Source organism: Aotus nancymaae, unplaced genomic scaffold, assembly GCF_030222135.1.
Source record: "Aotus nancymaae isolate 86718 unplaced genomic scaffold, 86718_ANA_hifiasm-v0.15.2.pri h1tg000067l, whole genome shotgun sequence".
Taxonomy (NCBI): Eukaryota; Metazoa; Chordata; class Mammalia; order Primates; family Aotidae; genus Aotus; species Aotus nancymaae.
The window spans coordinates 824,542-841,565 of record NW_026988482.1 but is presented as its reverse complement, the minus strand read 5'-3'; the positions used below and the strand labels follow the sequence as shown (position 1 = coordinate 841,565).

General features: G+C 42.9%; 1 protein-coding gene and 1 pseudogene across 3 annotated transcripts in view; one reads left to right on the top strand and one right to left on the bottom strand.

Annotated features, from left to right (window-relative positions):
- Positions 1–16,964, bottom strand: part of MFN1 (mitofusin 1) — a 40,233-nt gene extending 23,269 nt beyond the window's left edge. The window contains exons 1-7 of one of the 3 annotated variants that reach the window (XM_021674529.2): positions 16,868–16,964; positions 15,543–15,661; positions 12,717–12,852; positions 5,274–5,436; positions 3,907–4,031; positions 2,727–2,835; positions 1,817–1,924 (exon numbers count right to left, since the gene is read on the bottom strand). In XM_021674529.2, the coding sequence (XP_021530204.2) occupies positions 1,817–1,924; positions 2,727–2,835; positions 3,907–4,031; positions 5,274–5,436; positions 12,717–12,852; positions 15,543–15,654 (753 nt within the window). In that variant the 5' untranslated portion in view covers positions 15,655–15,661; positions 16,868–16,964. Of the gene's footprint in view, positions 1–1,816; positions 1,925–2,726; positions 2,836–3,906; positions 4,032–5,273; positions 5,437–12,716; positions 12,853–13,927; positions 14,068–15,542; positions 15,662–16,867 lie in introns of those variants that run through there. The other 2 variants (XM_021674530.2, XM_064366824.1) reach the window with 2 other exon arrangements.
- LOC135270789 (large ribosomal subunit protein uL24-like) lies at positions 5,585–6,015 on the top strand (annotated as a pseudogene).
- Positions 16,965–17,024: the final 60 nt, after the last annotated feature.

Here is a 17,024-nt window from a genome sequence, read left to right as displayed (position 1 = left end):
GGACAACTGCTTGAACCTGGAAGGTGGAGGTTGCAGTGAGCTGGGATCATGCCATTGCACTCCAGCCTGGGTGACAGAGCAAGACTCCATCTCAACAAAACAAAACAAAACAAAAAATCCCTGCTGAGTTAAGGTCGGGGAGAATGCATTAACCAGGCATTAGGACTGCAATGTTGGGTTTAAGATGACCACTTGGGCACTGAAGTGCAGATTAAGGGTTAGAATTTAGGGTTTAGTACTAGTCTTTAGCATTATGGCTATGATATCTCTAAGTTAAGACTTGCGAAAATTAATCTACATAGGAATGCTTAAATATTTGAGGAAAAATAATTTGTGAGTGATACTTCCTACTCCTCCAATGATTATATGAGACCCCTATTGAAAAAGCATGACTGTAAGACAACAGTTAATGACAGGAGAATATAAAACTTGATGTTAAGCGAAATTCCAATTGGGAAGATATGAAAGCAAATAATTTAACATGTCAACAGTGATGGCATAGTTTAGGTTATTTTTATCGTGTCCTCTACATATAATAATTTTATAGTACTATTAAAATCAGAAACAGTCTCAAGCAAATTAAATAAATATTATTTATAGTACAAATTCCTGATACTCTAATCTTTTTAAGCTTCTATAATTGGTGTGACTAAAACGCCAAAAAGAAAAGTTGAGGATGCAAATCTCACGAAACTCAATTGCTGGCAGGAGAATAAATCGACACCAAGCAGTCTGGAGAACTCTGGTGCTGCTTCCTAAAATCAAACATGCTGTTAACTTGCAATCCAGCAATTTTGCCTCTAGTACATATACCCATGGTTTACTGACCTCTGCATTACTGACGTTTTGGATTGGCCAATGTTTGTTTGGGGGCCTGTTCTGTGTCAGAGAATGTGTAACAGCATCTCTAACCTCTACTCACTAGATGCCAGGAGCACAAAATCGCAGTTGTAACAACAGCAACAACAACAACCAAATACCTTCAGATACTGCCAAATGTCCCCTGGGGGTCAAAACTGTCCAACCTCCACCGTGAGAACCACCTAACAAAAATGCACACACAGGCACACCAGAAGGATATACACGAGCATGTGCACAGTAGCATTCATAACTAAATATAGGAAATTAACCCAAATGCCCACCACTGTGATCCAATCAACTGTAGTATAGTCACAGATGGAATACCATACAGCAATGAGAATGCAATACAACACAACTATGCTATGCAGAATAATATGACACATACGATAACTAAATGGAAAAAAAAAAGATGCAAAAGCAGGTATTACGGGATTCTGCTACATAAAGTTGAACAACAGAAAGATTAATTTATGGGGTCAGAAGTCACGATAAGCAGATAATTTCTCCTTGGGAAGTAGGACAAAATGGAATTTGGAAGGGTGTTAGTAAGAGGGGGGACTCTCGGGTGTTCAGAATGGTCTGGATCCTGACACAGGTGTGTTAAATTTGTAAAATTTGGCCAGGCATGGTGGCTCACACCTGCCATCCCAGAACTTTAGGAGGCCAAACTGGAAGAATCATTTATGATTTATGTATTTTTCTGTTATGTACATTTCAATAAAAACTTAAAACAAAAAAGAAGTTTCAAGCTTTGAAATAACTATAGTATAACACAATTTTCCCTCAAAGTAACTTCATAACTTGGTCTTTATCACGTACCTACTTTAGGTTTTCTCTAACTATATTCTTTTCAAGAAATAGTTCTTACAATTTTCTATTCTTTAAGCTATATTGTTTTCTTAAATAAAAATGTACAAGACTGTATTTAAAAACCTACAAAAATAAAATAACTTACATCTTCCATGTATTCTGGCTCTGATGCAGAGGCATCCCAACGATTATTGAGAATGAAAATATTAGGCTTGGAAAGCCGCTCATTCACCTTGTGAAAAAAGTGTTTTTCCTGAAAAGCAGAAAAAAAAAAAAAAAACCCCACAGTACATTCACTATAGTTTACACTTATAATTGAAATTTATTTCAATGAGAAACTGTTAACCATTTAGACAACAGTAATTAACACCACTGACAAAGGATCCCAAAGCACTTTATGAGTATTAACCTTCAAAGTCAAAAAAATTGATAACGATTTTTAAAACTCATGTTATAGATTTGAATATTAGATTATCTAATATAATCTAGACATTAAAGATGGATTCTATTAGATAATCTAGATAGATATCTAGATACTAGGTTATATTGTATTAGATAGAACCTATCTAATATAATAAACTCTGGAAAGTCTATTTCAGATGAGTCGCTCCAGACATTCTGGATAAATAATCCTCTAAGTCTGACAGCAGCTTAAAGTGTACACAAGTAAGCTGGAACCCAGCGTATATTCTGGTGAAGCTGGAAATGGCTGGCAATACTGAAAATATAAAAAGACTTGCCTGACAGATGGCAGGGAGAAGGAGTGGTTTATACTTTACTCAAGAGACTTAAATAAGCATCCTAAAATTTCTGGCACTCATTCTCCCTGAGACTGGCAAATAACCAGAAGCTAGAGCCATCAAGCCCCATGTCGCTAGAGAAATCCAGGGAACTGCACACTATGGAAAGACCAGAAACAGCCCTTCTGCTTCTATGAAAACACAAACTCCTGAAGTTCTTTCTAATCCATGATTTGGATTTCCTTTGCTTTTCAGAATTAAAACAGACAGTTTCATTTCCTACCACCGAAACACAATATTATGATTAAATCCTACCGTATTCATTAGTGTTGATTCAGAGTTTGCAACCAAAACGAAGACATCAGCATCTAGGCAAAACTTATCAATCCAGCTATCCAGCTCTGTAGTAACATCTGTGCCTGGACTAATGAGAGTGAAACAAAAATTGTATCATTATTTCTTGTCATGAACATCTCCTCTCTCCTCTGTTTCTATTGACTACTTGAAACAGTCATTTCCATTTAAAAGAAAAACCCATTATCCAAACCAAAATGGAGCCAGGTGTGGTGGCTGGTGTGTGCCTGTTATCCCAGCTACCCAGGAGGCTGAGGTGGGAGAATCACTTGTGCCTGGGAGGCGACGGTTGCAGTGAGCCAAGACCAGGGCACTGCGGCACTGCACTCCAGCCTGGGGGTCAGACCCAGATTCCGTTTGCAAAATAATAATAATGATAATGAAACACGTAATAAATGTAGATTAATCAAAAGCACTGTAAACTATTCTATTAATTAGTGAAAAACAAAAATGTAAACTATCCAGCAAAGTTATTTTGTGAAACTTTGTCAAGCACCAACTCACTATTGGTTAAGAAAAATATTTAAAGTAGGCCGGGCGCGGTGGCTCAAGCCTGTAATCCCAGCACTTTGGGAGGCCGAGGCGGGTGGATCACGAGGTCAAGAGATCGAGACCATCCTGGTCGACATGGTGAAACCCCGTCTCTACTAACACACACACACACAAAAATTAGCTGGGCACAGTGGCGCGTGCCTGTAATCCCAGCTACTCAGGAGGCTGAGGCAGGAGAATTGCCTGAACCCAGGAGGCGGAGATTGCGGTGAGCCGAGATCGCGCCATTGCGCTCCAGCCTGGGTATCAAGAGCGAAACTCCGTCTCAAAAAAAAAAAAAAAAAAAATATTTAAAGTTATCTAGATGTCTAGAGTTAGGTAATTTCTAAATCCTAACCACTTACCCAAAATATAAAATTAAAAAAAAAAAAGTAGCTATCCTTAAAATTTCTTGAAATAGAATCAGAATGACGAACTGACACTTTTATGTAACTTACAAAATAAAACCAATACCTTATCTGTTCATAATCTAGCTAATGAGAACAAAGTGGTAACTGAATGTTTTAATTTTTTTACCATACGCTAAAGTAAGCAGTATTATACTGTTAAGTAAACCTTCAGAGAAAATGCAATCCACATGTAACTTTACCTGTCTACTAACACCAGGTCATCCCTCAAGAGGGCACATTTTGCTTTTGGCCAAAACACATGTACAAGACAGCCAGCTTCCAAGTCTTTGTCCATGTGAAGGGCATGGGCCAGTTGATTAACTGTCTAAAGCAGGAGGAAAAGAAAAAAAATAAACTCCACTTGTAATAAAATACAATAAAAATTAAAAACACTATAGTACATTTATTTTAGCAAAACAGGTATATAAAAGGTAAAACTGTGAAATAAAACCTGAGCAATCTTGAGAACCTGAGTTTTTAAATTTAAATTTCCAAGTTGGGGGGAAAAAAGAAAATGGTTCCCTCAAAAAGAACTCCAGCAATGGAATCCTAAGCAACACCTGATATGGATACTAGTTTTGCAAAGTATGTAAGTTCTGGAGTCTCTGCTCTTTTTGCCTATTTGTATTTTCTGGTTCTACTGAAATAAATGTGTATGACTTAGCCATACAGAAGAAATGTCATTATTAAAATCAGTTAAAATTAATTAGATTTTAACACCCCACAGAAAGGAATGAAATCATTTTCTTTGCTGAAACATTGATGGAGCCGCAGGCCATTATCCTAAGTCAATTAACGCAGAAACAGAAAACCAAATACTGCATGTTCTCACATTAAAGTGAGAGCTGGCCGGGCGCAGTGGCTCACATCTGTAATCCTAGCACTTTGGGAGGCTGAGGGGGATGGATCACCTGAGCTCAGGAGTTTAAGACCATCCTAGCCAACATGGTGAAACCCTGTCTCTACTAAAAATACAATAATTAGCCAGCTGTAGCGGCATGCACCTGTAGTCCCAGCTACTCAGGAGGTTGAGGTGGGAGAATCGCCTGAACGCGGGAGGCAGAGGTTTCAGTAGGCTGAGATCACACACTGCGCTCCAGCTTGGGCAACAGAGCGAGACTCCATTTCAAAAAAAAGGAATATTAACAGTTCTTTTTATGAGATGTCAGCAATGCAGGCATCTATAAAAATGTTATTAAAGAGGGTCGGGCATCGTGGCTCACGCCTGTAATTCCAGCACTTTGGGAGGCCAAGGCGGGTGGATCACGAGGTCAAGAGATCGAGACCATCCTGGTCAACATGGTGAAATCCCGTCTCTACTAAAAATACAAAAAATTAGCTGGGCATGGTGGTGCGTGCCTGTAATCCCAGCTACTCGGGAGGCTCAGGCAGGAGAATTGTCTGAACCCAGGAGGCGGAGGTTGCAGTGAGCCGAGATCGCGCCACTGCACTCCAGCCTGGGTAACAAGAGCAAAACTACGTCTCAAAAAAAAAAAAAAAAGTTATTAAAGAATAAGTTAAGGATATTGTTTCAGGTATATTATGCTGCTAACGTTAAATATCATACCTTCACACTCTTTTTTTCATCTGATCCCTCGGTCATAAGATAGGCTTTATCTCCATCGGTTCCTTCAACACTTAGGAAGCAATTGGTTATGTGGCCAATCCCACTAGGGAGAACTTTATCCCACAGCATTGCATTGATAACAGAGCTCTTCCCACTGCTTGTCCTGAAGAATATACAAAATCATGAAAAACAAAACAGTAAAAAAATTTGTTCTTTCACTGGGTCTAATATCAATTTTTTAAAAATCCAAATTTCGTTAAAATTTCTTAAGACTGCCATTTGCGGCCGTCACCTAAGCAGGAGCTGCCAAAATGAAGTTCAATCCCTTTCCGACCGAAGCAAGAATCGCAAAAGGCATTTCAATGCACCATCCCCCATTTGCAGGAAGATTATGTCCTCCCCTCTTTCCAAAGAGCTGAGACAGAAGTACAACAGGCGACCCATGCCCATCCGAAACGATGCTGAAGTGCAGGTTGTATGAGGACACTAGAAAGGTCAGCAGATTGGCAAAGTAGTCCAGGTTTACAGGAAGAAATACGTAATCTACACTGAACGGGTGCAGCGGGCAAAGGCTAATGGCACAACTGTCCACGCAGGCATTCACCCCAGCAAGGTGGTTATCACTAGGCTAAAACTGGATAAAGACCACAAAAAGATCCTTGGACAGAAAGCCACATCTCGCCACGTAGGAAAGGAAAAGGGCAAATACAAGGAAGAAACAATTCAGAAGATGCAGGAATAAAGTAATCTTATAGACAAACTTTGATTAAAACTTGAAACGAGGAAAAAAAAATTTCTTAAGACTACATTTTGATGAAAAAATTAACCAGTTGGCTTACACAAATATTAGCAATGTACATTTCAGAAAAAATAAAAACAAAGGAAAACAAATCCCACTTTCTCATAGTGCTATCCTCAACTTTTCTTTCTTGCTTTTTGTGGCAATTTGAAACATAGGTCAAAATTCTGTGACATTACTCCTATCACAGGATGGGGATTAATACTCCATCTCCTGAAGTCTGGCTGGTTTGTGACTGCTTCAACAAATAATGCACGTCAGAAGTGACACTAGGTGGCCGGACGCAGTGGCTCACGCCTGTAATCCCAGCACTTTGGGAGGCCGAGGTGGGTGGATCACTTGAGGTCAAGAGCCTGAGACCAGCCTGACCAACATGGTGAAACCCCATTTCTACTAAAAATACAAAAAATTAGCTAGGCATGGTGGTGGGCACCGGTAACCACAGCTACTTGGGAGGCTGAGGCAGGAGAATCGCTTGACCCAGGAGGTGGAGGTTGCAGTGAGCCAAGATCAGATCATGCCACTGCACTTCAGCCTGGGCAACGGAGCCAGACTCCATCTCAAAAAAAAAAAAAAAAAAGACTAGGTCATAAAAGGCAATGCAGCTTCTGTCTTGTTCACTGGAATATATGCACTTGGCACCTTGCCATGTAAAAACTCCTCTTACCCTGAGTCTGCCACACTGCAAAGAAGCTAAATGGGGAAGTCTGGGTGGGTGCTCTACTGAACAGCCCTAGTCTGTGTCATTCCAGCCGAGGTACCAGACATGTGAGAGTTTATTCCAACCCTCAGTTGTTGAGCCACCCCAATCTTCATGTCTTCTCAGTTAAGGCCCCGGAGTCCATGGAGCAAAGATGAGACATTCCTGCTGTGCCCTATCTGTATTCCTGACTCACAGCATCAGTGAGCATAACAAAATGGCTGTTAAGTGGCTAAGTTCTGGGTAATCTGTTACACAGTCAGTCGCAGTAAAAAGAGCACTTCTAATGGCTCTGAAATGCAAAGAACTCACACTCACTTCAGGAACTTGCTTTCCAGTAAGTCAACCCAACTCCCAGATACCACTGGCAGCCTTTTGGTTCATTGCAAAAAAAAAGCATCCTATCTTTTTGGCATATGCTTTACCTCTTTCCTTCAGCATACAAGGCAAAGAACTTTTCTTATGTTATGGATATTATTCCCAACTCCCTTCCAGGGAACGTACGTTCTTTCATGAGCTCAGCATTGGCTTCCTCTGCCACTATACCAAACCTGCAAGGATGCCTATCATTGCTCTGAAAATTCATCTTTCCCAACATTTCATGAAGACCTGCCATGATCCCCATGGGGCTGACATGCCAGGTTCAGTACAGAAATGTAGCTACAGCTCATTATTCATCAGGCTGCACCTCGGCCCACTTCCTGACTGCTGTCATGCAGAACCAGATACGGACCATTTGCACCCCCATTCTTCCTAGGATCTCTGACATTAGAATCATAACACTTTTAAGGATAGCTAAAGGATAGCTGTTTGTCAGGCCCCAAAATCCAGCAGTCTGAAGACCCCCCCAAGGAGGAATGCGATGGATCAGCATACAAATACAGCCTAGCTTCATTATCTCCCTGTCCATGACTTCGTTCTGCAAGTTCCAACCATTTATCAGCGATCTCTACGCTCTGGGCACTCCAAACAGCTTAAAAACCCTCACCTCAAATTCCTTGGGGAGACGGATCGAGGTTCCCTCCCAAGTCCTCATTTGGTGACCTTACGATTAAACCTCTTCTCTGCTGCAACCTGGTGTCTCAGCATATCAACCTGCTGCATGCACTGGGTGATGAGCCTATCATGGTTACAGTGTGGGGCTCCCACCCCACACCAAGAACCATCTGGGGAGCCCATTAATGATGCAGATTCCTCAAGTGCACTGTGAACCTAAAGAATCAAGACTCTGGGGGTGCTCTCGGGGTGATTCTTATGTATATTAAAACGTGAGACACATTGTCACCTTGTCTTCCCCAAACAAACAAAAAACAACTGTGGAAAAAGAAACCTTTCTCCTCTACTATCAAAATCAACACAGAACACTTCTAACTAGATGTATGGGGATTTTTCCATAAGCACAAAGCAGTTTTCCGGCAGACACCAACTGGGTGTCCTATGTTTCAATTCATTTCTACCTTCCTGAAAGTTGGGTTCAATGTCGGAATAGCTCACAGAGCTCAGGGAAGCATTATACTTACATTTACTGGTTTATCATACAGGATATTATAAACGACACAGATGAGATGCCTGAGCATTTGCACCCTCTCAGCATGCCATTCTCCCAGCAGAAACTTGAGTTTGGTTACCTGGAAGCCCAATCTTGTTCAAGAGTTTTTATAAAGGCTAATTTTCAGCCTGTCCTCCCCGACCCTTCCTGGAAATTGGTGGGTGAGGAGCAAATTTCCAATCTTCTAATCCCCTGATCACAGTTCAAAATTCTGTGATCAGGAGATCACTTAGCCTTTCAGGTGACCAGTCCCACTCTGAGGTTATCTAGGCACCCCATCCTAGACTACTCATTAGCATAAATTCAAGTGTCCTCAAAAAGGGCTCATTATGAAAACAAGACAATCCAATCAGGAAATTAGTATGGTTTTAGAAGCTCTGTGACAAGAATGGGACAAAGATCAAAGATATATCGTTTTATATCATACCAATGCTTTCTAATTCTCCTTTTAGCTAGCTGGCATTTGTTTCTTTTTTTGAGATGGAGTCTCGCTCTGTGGCCCAGGATGGAGTACAGTGGTGTGATCTCAGCTCACCGCAACCTCTGCCTCCTGGGTTGAAGCAATTCTCCTGCCAAGGCCTCCCAAGTAGCTTCAATTACAGGTATGTGCCACCTACCCATTTAATTTTTCTATTTTTAGTAGAGATATAAGACAGTTTATTAGGCTGCTCTACTGGTTTAGTTTAGGAAGGTAAGAGAAGCATCAAAGATAACGTGGTTGACCGAGTGCCATTCAGTGAAGTGGGTGTTTGGAAATTAACTTTGGACAAAAGTAACTGCATTTTTTGCCATTTTATTTTATGGTGAAAAATGCAATTACTTTTGCACTGACCTAAACAGTTTGATTTTGGATAATCTAGATGCACGTCTGTAGTACCTGTTAAGCGTTCAAGTGTAGTTACAAAAAAGGCCGTTGGGTATGTGAGACTTGGACTACGGAGAAGCCTAAGAAATGTAGGAATTATTTGGCTTATGTTGTTGATAGAGATCACAGGAGTTGATGAGATGACGCAGGAAGACTGTGTAAAGGTAACATGACAGTACTGGGGAGAGGAAAAGGGACTATCCACGGAAATGCCAGCTGGGGCCAGACACGGTGGCTCACACCTATAATCCCAGCACTTTGAGAGGCCGAGGCAGATGGATCACCTGAGGCCAGGAGTTCAAGACCAGCCTGGCCAACATGGCAAAACCCTGTCTCTACTAAAAACATAAAAATTGGGCCGGGTGAGGTGGCTCACGCCTGTAATCTCAGCACTTCGGGAGGCCGAGGCAGGCGGATCACCGGAGGTCAGGAGTTCAACACCAGCCTGGCCAACGTGGTGAAACTCGGTCTTTAAAAAAAACAAAAACATAAAAATTATGGCCAGGTGCGGTGGCTCACGCCTGTAATCTCAGCACTTTGGGAGGCCCAGGTGGGTGGATCACCTGAGGTCAGGAGTTCAAGACCAGCCTGGCCAACATGGCAAAATCCCGTCTTTACTAAAAACATAAAAATTATAGCCAGGTGCAGTGGCTCACACCTGTAATTCCAGCACTTTGGGAGGCCAAGGTGGGTGGATCACCTGAGGTCAGGAGTTCGAGACCAGCCTGACCAACCTGGTGAAACCTTGTCTCTACCAAGAATACAAAAATTAGCAGGGCATGCTGGCGCATACCTGTAATCCCATGTAATCCCAACTACTTGGGAGGCTGAGGCAGAAGAACTGCTTGAACCCAGGAGGCAGAGGTTGCGGTGAGCCGAGAGATCATGCCATTGCACTCCAGTCTGGGTGACAAGAATGAAACTCCATCTCAAAAACAAAAAAGCTGGGGGATACCAACCCTCAGTTCTGGGAATTGCCCATCCCCTACCTGGAAAACTCATGAATAATGCACCCTTTGTTTGGCACACAATCAAGAAAGAACCGTAAAAATAGAGAAGCAGCAGTTCTGGACACGGAGTAGCCGTTCTTTATTCCTTCACTTTCTTAATAAACTTGCTTTCACTTTACAGACTTGCCAGAATTTTCTTGCGCAAGGTCTAAGAACCCTCTCTTGGGGTCAGGATCAGGACACCTTTTGGGTAACACTGCTACAGCGCCTGCAACATCCTGTTCCCATTCAATTCATTCTCTCCATCATACCTAAGGTTATAACTAACATCCAATCCTCTCCTATTTTCCAAAATAAAAGAGTGCAGAGCTCCTTACCATGATATATTAATATCAATATACAAATACTAAAGGTCCTTTACGATCCGGTTTTTGCTTACAAAGTGTCTACCCGCTTCTTTTGCTACTGTTTCGTAATGCCTTAAATTCAACTACTGGAGTTCTCCAAACACAAGGGGTCTCTCTCCCGCTTTCTATGTATGGCTTTCTGTAAACAAATGGGCTTTTGGACCTTCTTCACATCCAAAGCTACACCTATTTCTAGTTCTCAGTAGGACAGCTGAGTCATCACCTTCCCAGGAGCTCTTCCTACTCCACCCTAATCTGAAGCAGGATCTTTTTTAATGGAGCTAACTCATACCAGACTCTGTGTAAGGCCCCGAGAATATGGTCAAGTAGGAGAAGTAGAAAATAAAAACAAAATAAGAGCTCTGTGAAGTGTTGAAGGACATAAACAGGGTGCTTTAACAGAGAATACCGAGAAGGAATAATTTAGATAGAGTGGTCAGAGAAGGTGACCAAGTTAATAACGTTTGGGATGAAATATGAAGAATGAGAAGGCATCAGACACAGAACACGGGAAGGAGAATCGTAGGCGTAGGTAACTGCAAGGGCAAACGCCCTCAGATGGGAAACAGCTGAGAAGGCCTACGAAATTAGTTTGGCAAATATATGTCACTGCTGGAACACAGCACATGAAAGCTGAATAACCAATCACGGAGCTGGTCATTTGTCTCTGTATATAAGCTGTGACAGAGATCACCCTCTCACTCTGGACAGTTACACCAAGGTAACGATGCTTTCTACTCTCCCTCTGGAAACGAGGGAGTTGAAAATTCTGGAAGACCTACCTGATCACTGCCCTTTATTACCCCCATAAGCCTTACAACCTGTGAACCTGATAATCGTCAACCTTAAGAAAGACACCAGAGAAAACCATCTCTAAATTGGCCAGGTGCAGTAGTTCACGACTGTAATCCCAGCACTTTGGGAGGCCGAGGCGAGCAGTTCACTTGAGGTCAGGAGTTCAAAACCAGCCTGGCCAACATGGTGAACTGTCATCTCTAATAAAAATTTAAGAATTAGGCCGGGTGCGGTAGGTAGTTCACGTCTATAATCCCCCAGCACTGTGGAAGGCCAAGGTGGGTGGATCACCTGAGGTCAGGAGTTCCATACCAGCTTAGCCAACATGGTTAAACCCCTCTCTACTAAAAATACAAAATTTAGCCAGGTATGGTGGTGCATGCCTGTAATCCCAGCTACTCGGGAGACTAAGGCAGGAAAATTGCTTGAACCCAGGACATGGAGGCTACAGTGAGCCAAGACTGTGCCACTGCACTCCAGCCTGGTGACAGAGTGAGACTCTGGCTTACAAAAAAAAAAAAAAGCTGAGTTACCTGGGAATCAAAAATAAGGATTATAATCTAGAATGCATGGAATGGCATACCAGCGCATTCAGTGAAGGTAAGAGGAGTTTTTATTAGCAATTTACATAAGCTGCCTAGAAACAGAGTTCATTGGCCGGGCATGGTGGTTCACGCCTGTAATCCAAGCACTTTGAATCTGAGGTCGGGAGTTCAAGACCAGCCTGACCAACACAGTGAAATCTCTTCAAAAAAAATTAAAAAAAAAAAAAAAAAAGAAACAGAGTTCATTGGTTCCGGAGGTTCAACACCAGTTATTGTCAGTTCATTGGTGGAGATGCCATTACTGGGCAAGAGCCTTCCTGAGAACATTTTCAGTCTTGAAGTATGTATACTGATAAGCCTTATCAAAGCAAGAGATTTGAAAGAATTTCTAGGAAGTCCTTGGAAATGGTTATCTCAGACATGTACACAAGAGCCTCTTTCCTTTCAGCCTTCTAGGCCTGTGTAGGTTGGACACAGGTAATTTCATCCTAGCATCTGGAACTTTCAAATAATCATAGTAAACTTAAAAGAGTAAAACACAAATTATGCTTATCATTTATCTGTATTTCCATTCTTAAAGCTGGCTAAGAGCTAATTCTTAGAGATGATAATCCTTAAAAGGTAAAAATATGACTGACCTTCATAAAGCTTCATTTATACCAGGAAGTAAGACACCACATTCTTTCACATGCTAACTAACAGCTTTAACATTCAACACAGGCAGAAACTTGCAGGCTTGGGAGAGCATGGGAGAAATATAAGTTGTAGAAACATCAGACACAAAGCTGATTCCCAGAAACTAATCTTAGAAATAGTAAGTAATGAATAATTACCTGCCAAAAAATGCCACCTTCATGTGCCTCCGAGATAGCACCTCAGCAATGATGGAAAGCTTGTCTTTATATCCCTGTATTTCTGCCAGATCATCCTGAGTGGCTATTCCATCAAGCTCTGGATTCTGACATGTTGCTGTAAAATTGAAATGGCATCAGAACAGTGACGGAAATGAATGTTAAGTGAGCTCTATAATGGAATATCTAAGATTGTATGTATCCTGGCTTCATGTTAACATGCCACCCACATTATCTGAATGTTTGCTAAAAGATGCATGCTCCGTGGCAATGGGTCATAAGAATCCTGCTCAAAAGAATGTGAAGAACATGAAAAGTTGCAAGGGTACCGTCAAAAGCATACTAGGTCTCAAACATATAAACCACCCCGAAACAAGAACACACTTCTAAAGAGAGAAACTAGAACCTAACATTGACCTATGATTGTTCCACCCTGACTGGATCGTCAGATCTTGCGCTCAGGTGGAGTCACATACCGATTAAAAAAAAAAAAGTCAGGTTTGAATAGGAGCCCCTCAGAAATTAAGATACATTTCAAGGTCTCCAAGTTAGGAAAGACCTTGCTACTTTACCACGTTCTATCTGCTTCCCACAGGGATGAGGTGAAACAGCTCACTGAACACAAAGACAGGGAAGAGAACTACAGCTTGTATCCTGTCCACAGCCATAGCACCCCGAAGGCACTGGTATCATCAGATTGTATCCCACTCTCACTCTCATCAGGTTTAGAGTTTTGAACATCGCAGCCCTCACCTCTCCTCCATGGCTAGAGGGAGTTGAAAACACCTGGGTTTGAAAAGTAGAAACATCTTTCAGTTCTGTTTATAATTCAGGAATAGGAGATGACCTGATGTTTACATTCCTATCACCTCTTCATGAAGGTAAAGACATAAAGATTCATTTGGGCTGCGGGCTCATGCCTATAATCCTAGCACTTCAGAAGGTCGATATGGGCGGGTCACTTGAGGTCAGGAGTTCGTGACCAGCCTGGCCAATATGGTAAAACCACCTCTACTAAAAATACAAAAATTAGCTGGAAATCACTTGAATCCAGGAGGCAGAGGTTACAGTGAGTGGAACGGAGATCATACTACTGCACTCCAACCTGGGCAACAGAGTGAGACTCTATCAGAGAGTCATCTGGCTATCTGAACAATTCTAATTAGAGACAAACACTGCTACTTAAAACTTACCCAGTGTACATCCAATTAAGCTTTTCCGGCCGGGCGCGGTGGCTCACGCCTGTAATCCTAGCACTTTGGGAGGCCGAGGTGGGTGGATCATCTGAGGTCAGGAGTTCAAGACCAGCCTGGCTATCACGGTGAAACCCCATCTTTTTTTAAAAAAAAAAAAAAAAAAAAAACCCTTTTCCTATCTCACCATACTTTTCTAATGCATTAATAAAATATGTGCAATTTGGTGAATAATGGACAACTAGTTTATCATTACATTTATTTTTGCTTTTCATTTTATTTTTGCTCATTTTTCCTGATTTATCTGCTTTGTCTCCTTTCTGCAACATTTTTGCTGAGGTTCTAAAACCAGTAAAACTGAATTCAGATTCTAAAGCTGCCATTTCACTAGCGCCTAGCATAATGCATAATCTATAACAACAATACACATTTAACTTCATTTTCACTTCCTATCAATTTTTTTAGAAAAAAATATTTTCCCAAAGAAAATTATGCCAGCTCAAATAATTTCCTAGTTGGAAACAAAGACTCTATACTACTATTTTTTTTTTCTCATTCAGCACTGATTTATGTCAAGTCTGGTGCTAGGGATACCATGAGTCCTAGGCTCCTGCCCTAAAGCAGCTCAAAATCTGATAAGAGAGGGTTTCGAGATACAGGAAAAAAAAAAGTTTGATTCTGCCAAAGGTTTCCCCACTGTCACTGGAAACTTTACAGAATCTTTCCCTTTCCATTGCATAGCTGAGAGGTATACAATCTTTTTTTTTTTTTTTTTTTGAGATGGACTCTCACTCTGTTGCCCAGGCTGGAGTGCAGTGTGAGACCTCGGTTTACTGCAACCTCCACCTCCTGGGTTCAAGCAGTTCTCCTGCCTTGAGCCTCCCGAGTAGCTGGGATTATAGGCGTCTGCCATCCTCCCCAGGTATTTTTTGTATTTTTGGTAGAGACCAGGTCGTGCCACGTTGGTCAAGCTGAATTCCTAACCTCAGGTGATCACCCATCTCGGCCTCCCAAAGCGCCGGGATTACAGGCGTGAGCCAGGGTACCAGGCCGAGAGGTGTATACTCTTAAGAACCAGAAAAAACTTTCAACAGCTATCTCCAAAACCATATTCCCTACTGAGACGTCCTTATCACCTTTAACAGTTGTGAAACTCTTTTGCCCCCCTTTCCACTGCAACTCAGTCTCATTTGAGAGAATGAGATAGGCCTGAGGTCTTGGTTTAATTGCTAAGTTGGGGAAGAGACAAGCATAATGGTTAAATTGGCTAAATGTGGACTGCCTGATTTTTTTGTCTGGGCACTTACTAGCTGTGTGATCTTGGGCAAGCTGCTTAACTTTTCTGTGCCTTGGTTTCTTCATCTTTAAATGAGTAAGATTAGTACCTGCCTAGTGGTGATGAAAATCAAATGAGCTATTAATATACTAACGTTCCTAGTTGTTATGAATACCACTGAATTTTCCTCTTCTGGAGGGTAGAAATGGGTATTCATTGTCGTACTTCTCACAGTATACTGTACAATGCCCTCTATATGTGCTCAATAACCAACCTTGAAAGAATAAGCACTTTCATATTTTCAACAGTAACTATTTTAAGAACTTAAGAAGAACTAACCTTCAACAAAACGTGATCCTTCAGTAACAAACTCCAGTAACTGGTCAAAGATTGCAGTAACCGCCTTCTTAGCCAGCACAAAGTGCTTCAGTGGAGAAACAGTTTCCGCCATTGTGCTACTAGGGCGAGATACAGTTAAAAAAGCGCAAACTGAAGTGGACAGACAGACATGCAAACTGATGACACACCAGTGACATTCACCAACTCCCCAGTGGAATAAATTAGGCTGGCAAAATGTTTTTAGGTCATTTTTGGGGGCAGTGTTCTAGTCAGACGACTAGAGACGACTTTTGAATATTCCGCTAAAATAAGTGAAATCTATTAGACCAAATCTTGGTTGCAATTTCTACCCAATTTCCATTTGGTGAAGAAGAAACTAATTGTGGCTACGATTGTCGCTGCATGTGACTCTGAAGTACGTCAGGAAACGGGGTGAGAGTAAGCCAAGTTCACAAACAATAACCAGGTTACTCAGTTTCTCCGCCTGGAGCTAGTCTAGGTGGGTAGGGGTGGATACGCAGAGTGAGGAAATCCCAAGGTCACAATGAGAGACTGAAATTTAGAAGGAAGGACTACAGGCCGGGCGCGGTGGCTGACGCCTGTAATCCCAGCACTTTGAGAGGCCGAATCACGAGGTCAGGTGTTCGAGACCAGCCTGGTCAACATGGTGAAACCCCGTCTCTACTAAAAATACAAAAAATTAACTGGGCGTGGTGGTGCGCGCCTGTAATCCCAGCTACTCGGCGGCTGAGGCAGGAGAATTGCCTGAACCCGGGAGGCGGAGGGTGCAGTGAGCCCAGGTCGCTCCAGAGCACTCCAGCCTGGCGCCAGGGCCAGACTCCCTCTCAAAATAAAAAAAAAGACGGAGTTCAACACTACAGACGAGGAGGTAAGGCTGAAAGAGGGCATTAGCGCTTCCAGCCGAAGTACCAGAAACCTCAAAAAAATGTAAGTTTTAAAAACATTTCCCGTGGTGGCTTCTCAAGAAAAAGACCCCAAAGACAAGCAGTGCCGCCCCGGTCTAATCCCGGTGTGTACGCGCCACGGGGGCCCAGAGAAGGCGGATTCCTCCAGAGGGTCAGGAGCAGCCGCCCGGGCAAGGCTCCCGCCTCCCCGCGCCCCGCGCCGCGCGCCCGTCCCGGTCCCGTCCCGACTCCCACCCCCAGCTCGGCCTCGCGGGCTCCGCGGGCTCCGCTCGGCCGACGGTTCGCTCCCTCGCTTCCCACAGGACGCCGCGTCCCCGGCTCCCGCACCCCGTCCCCAGCCGCTCGAGGGTGGCTCCGAGCGCCGCAAACGCGCCGGAGGTCGGGGCAGCCGCCACTCACAGTCTCCGCCCCGACTACCGCCCGGCAACAGCAGCTCGGCCGCAGGCCCCGAACGGCCTCATCTTCCCGGGAAGTTAGCAGCGGAGAGGAGGCGGGGGAATGGCGGAGGGACTACTTCCGGCCTCTCGCCTCCGCTGTTTTGTTTGGCTCCGGGGCC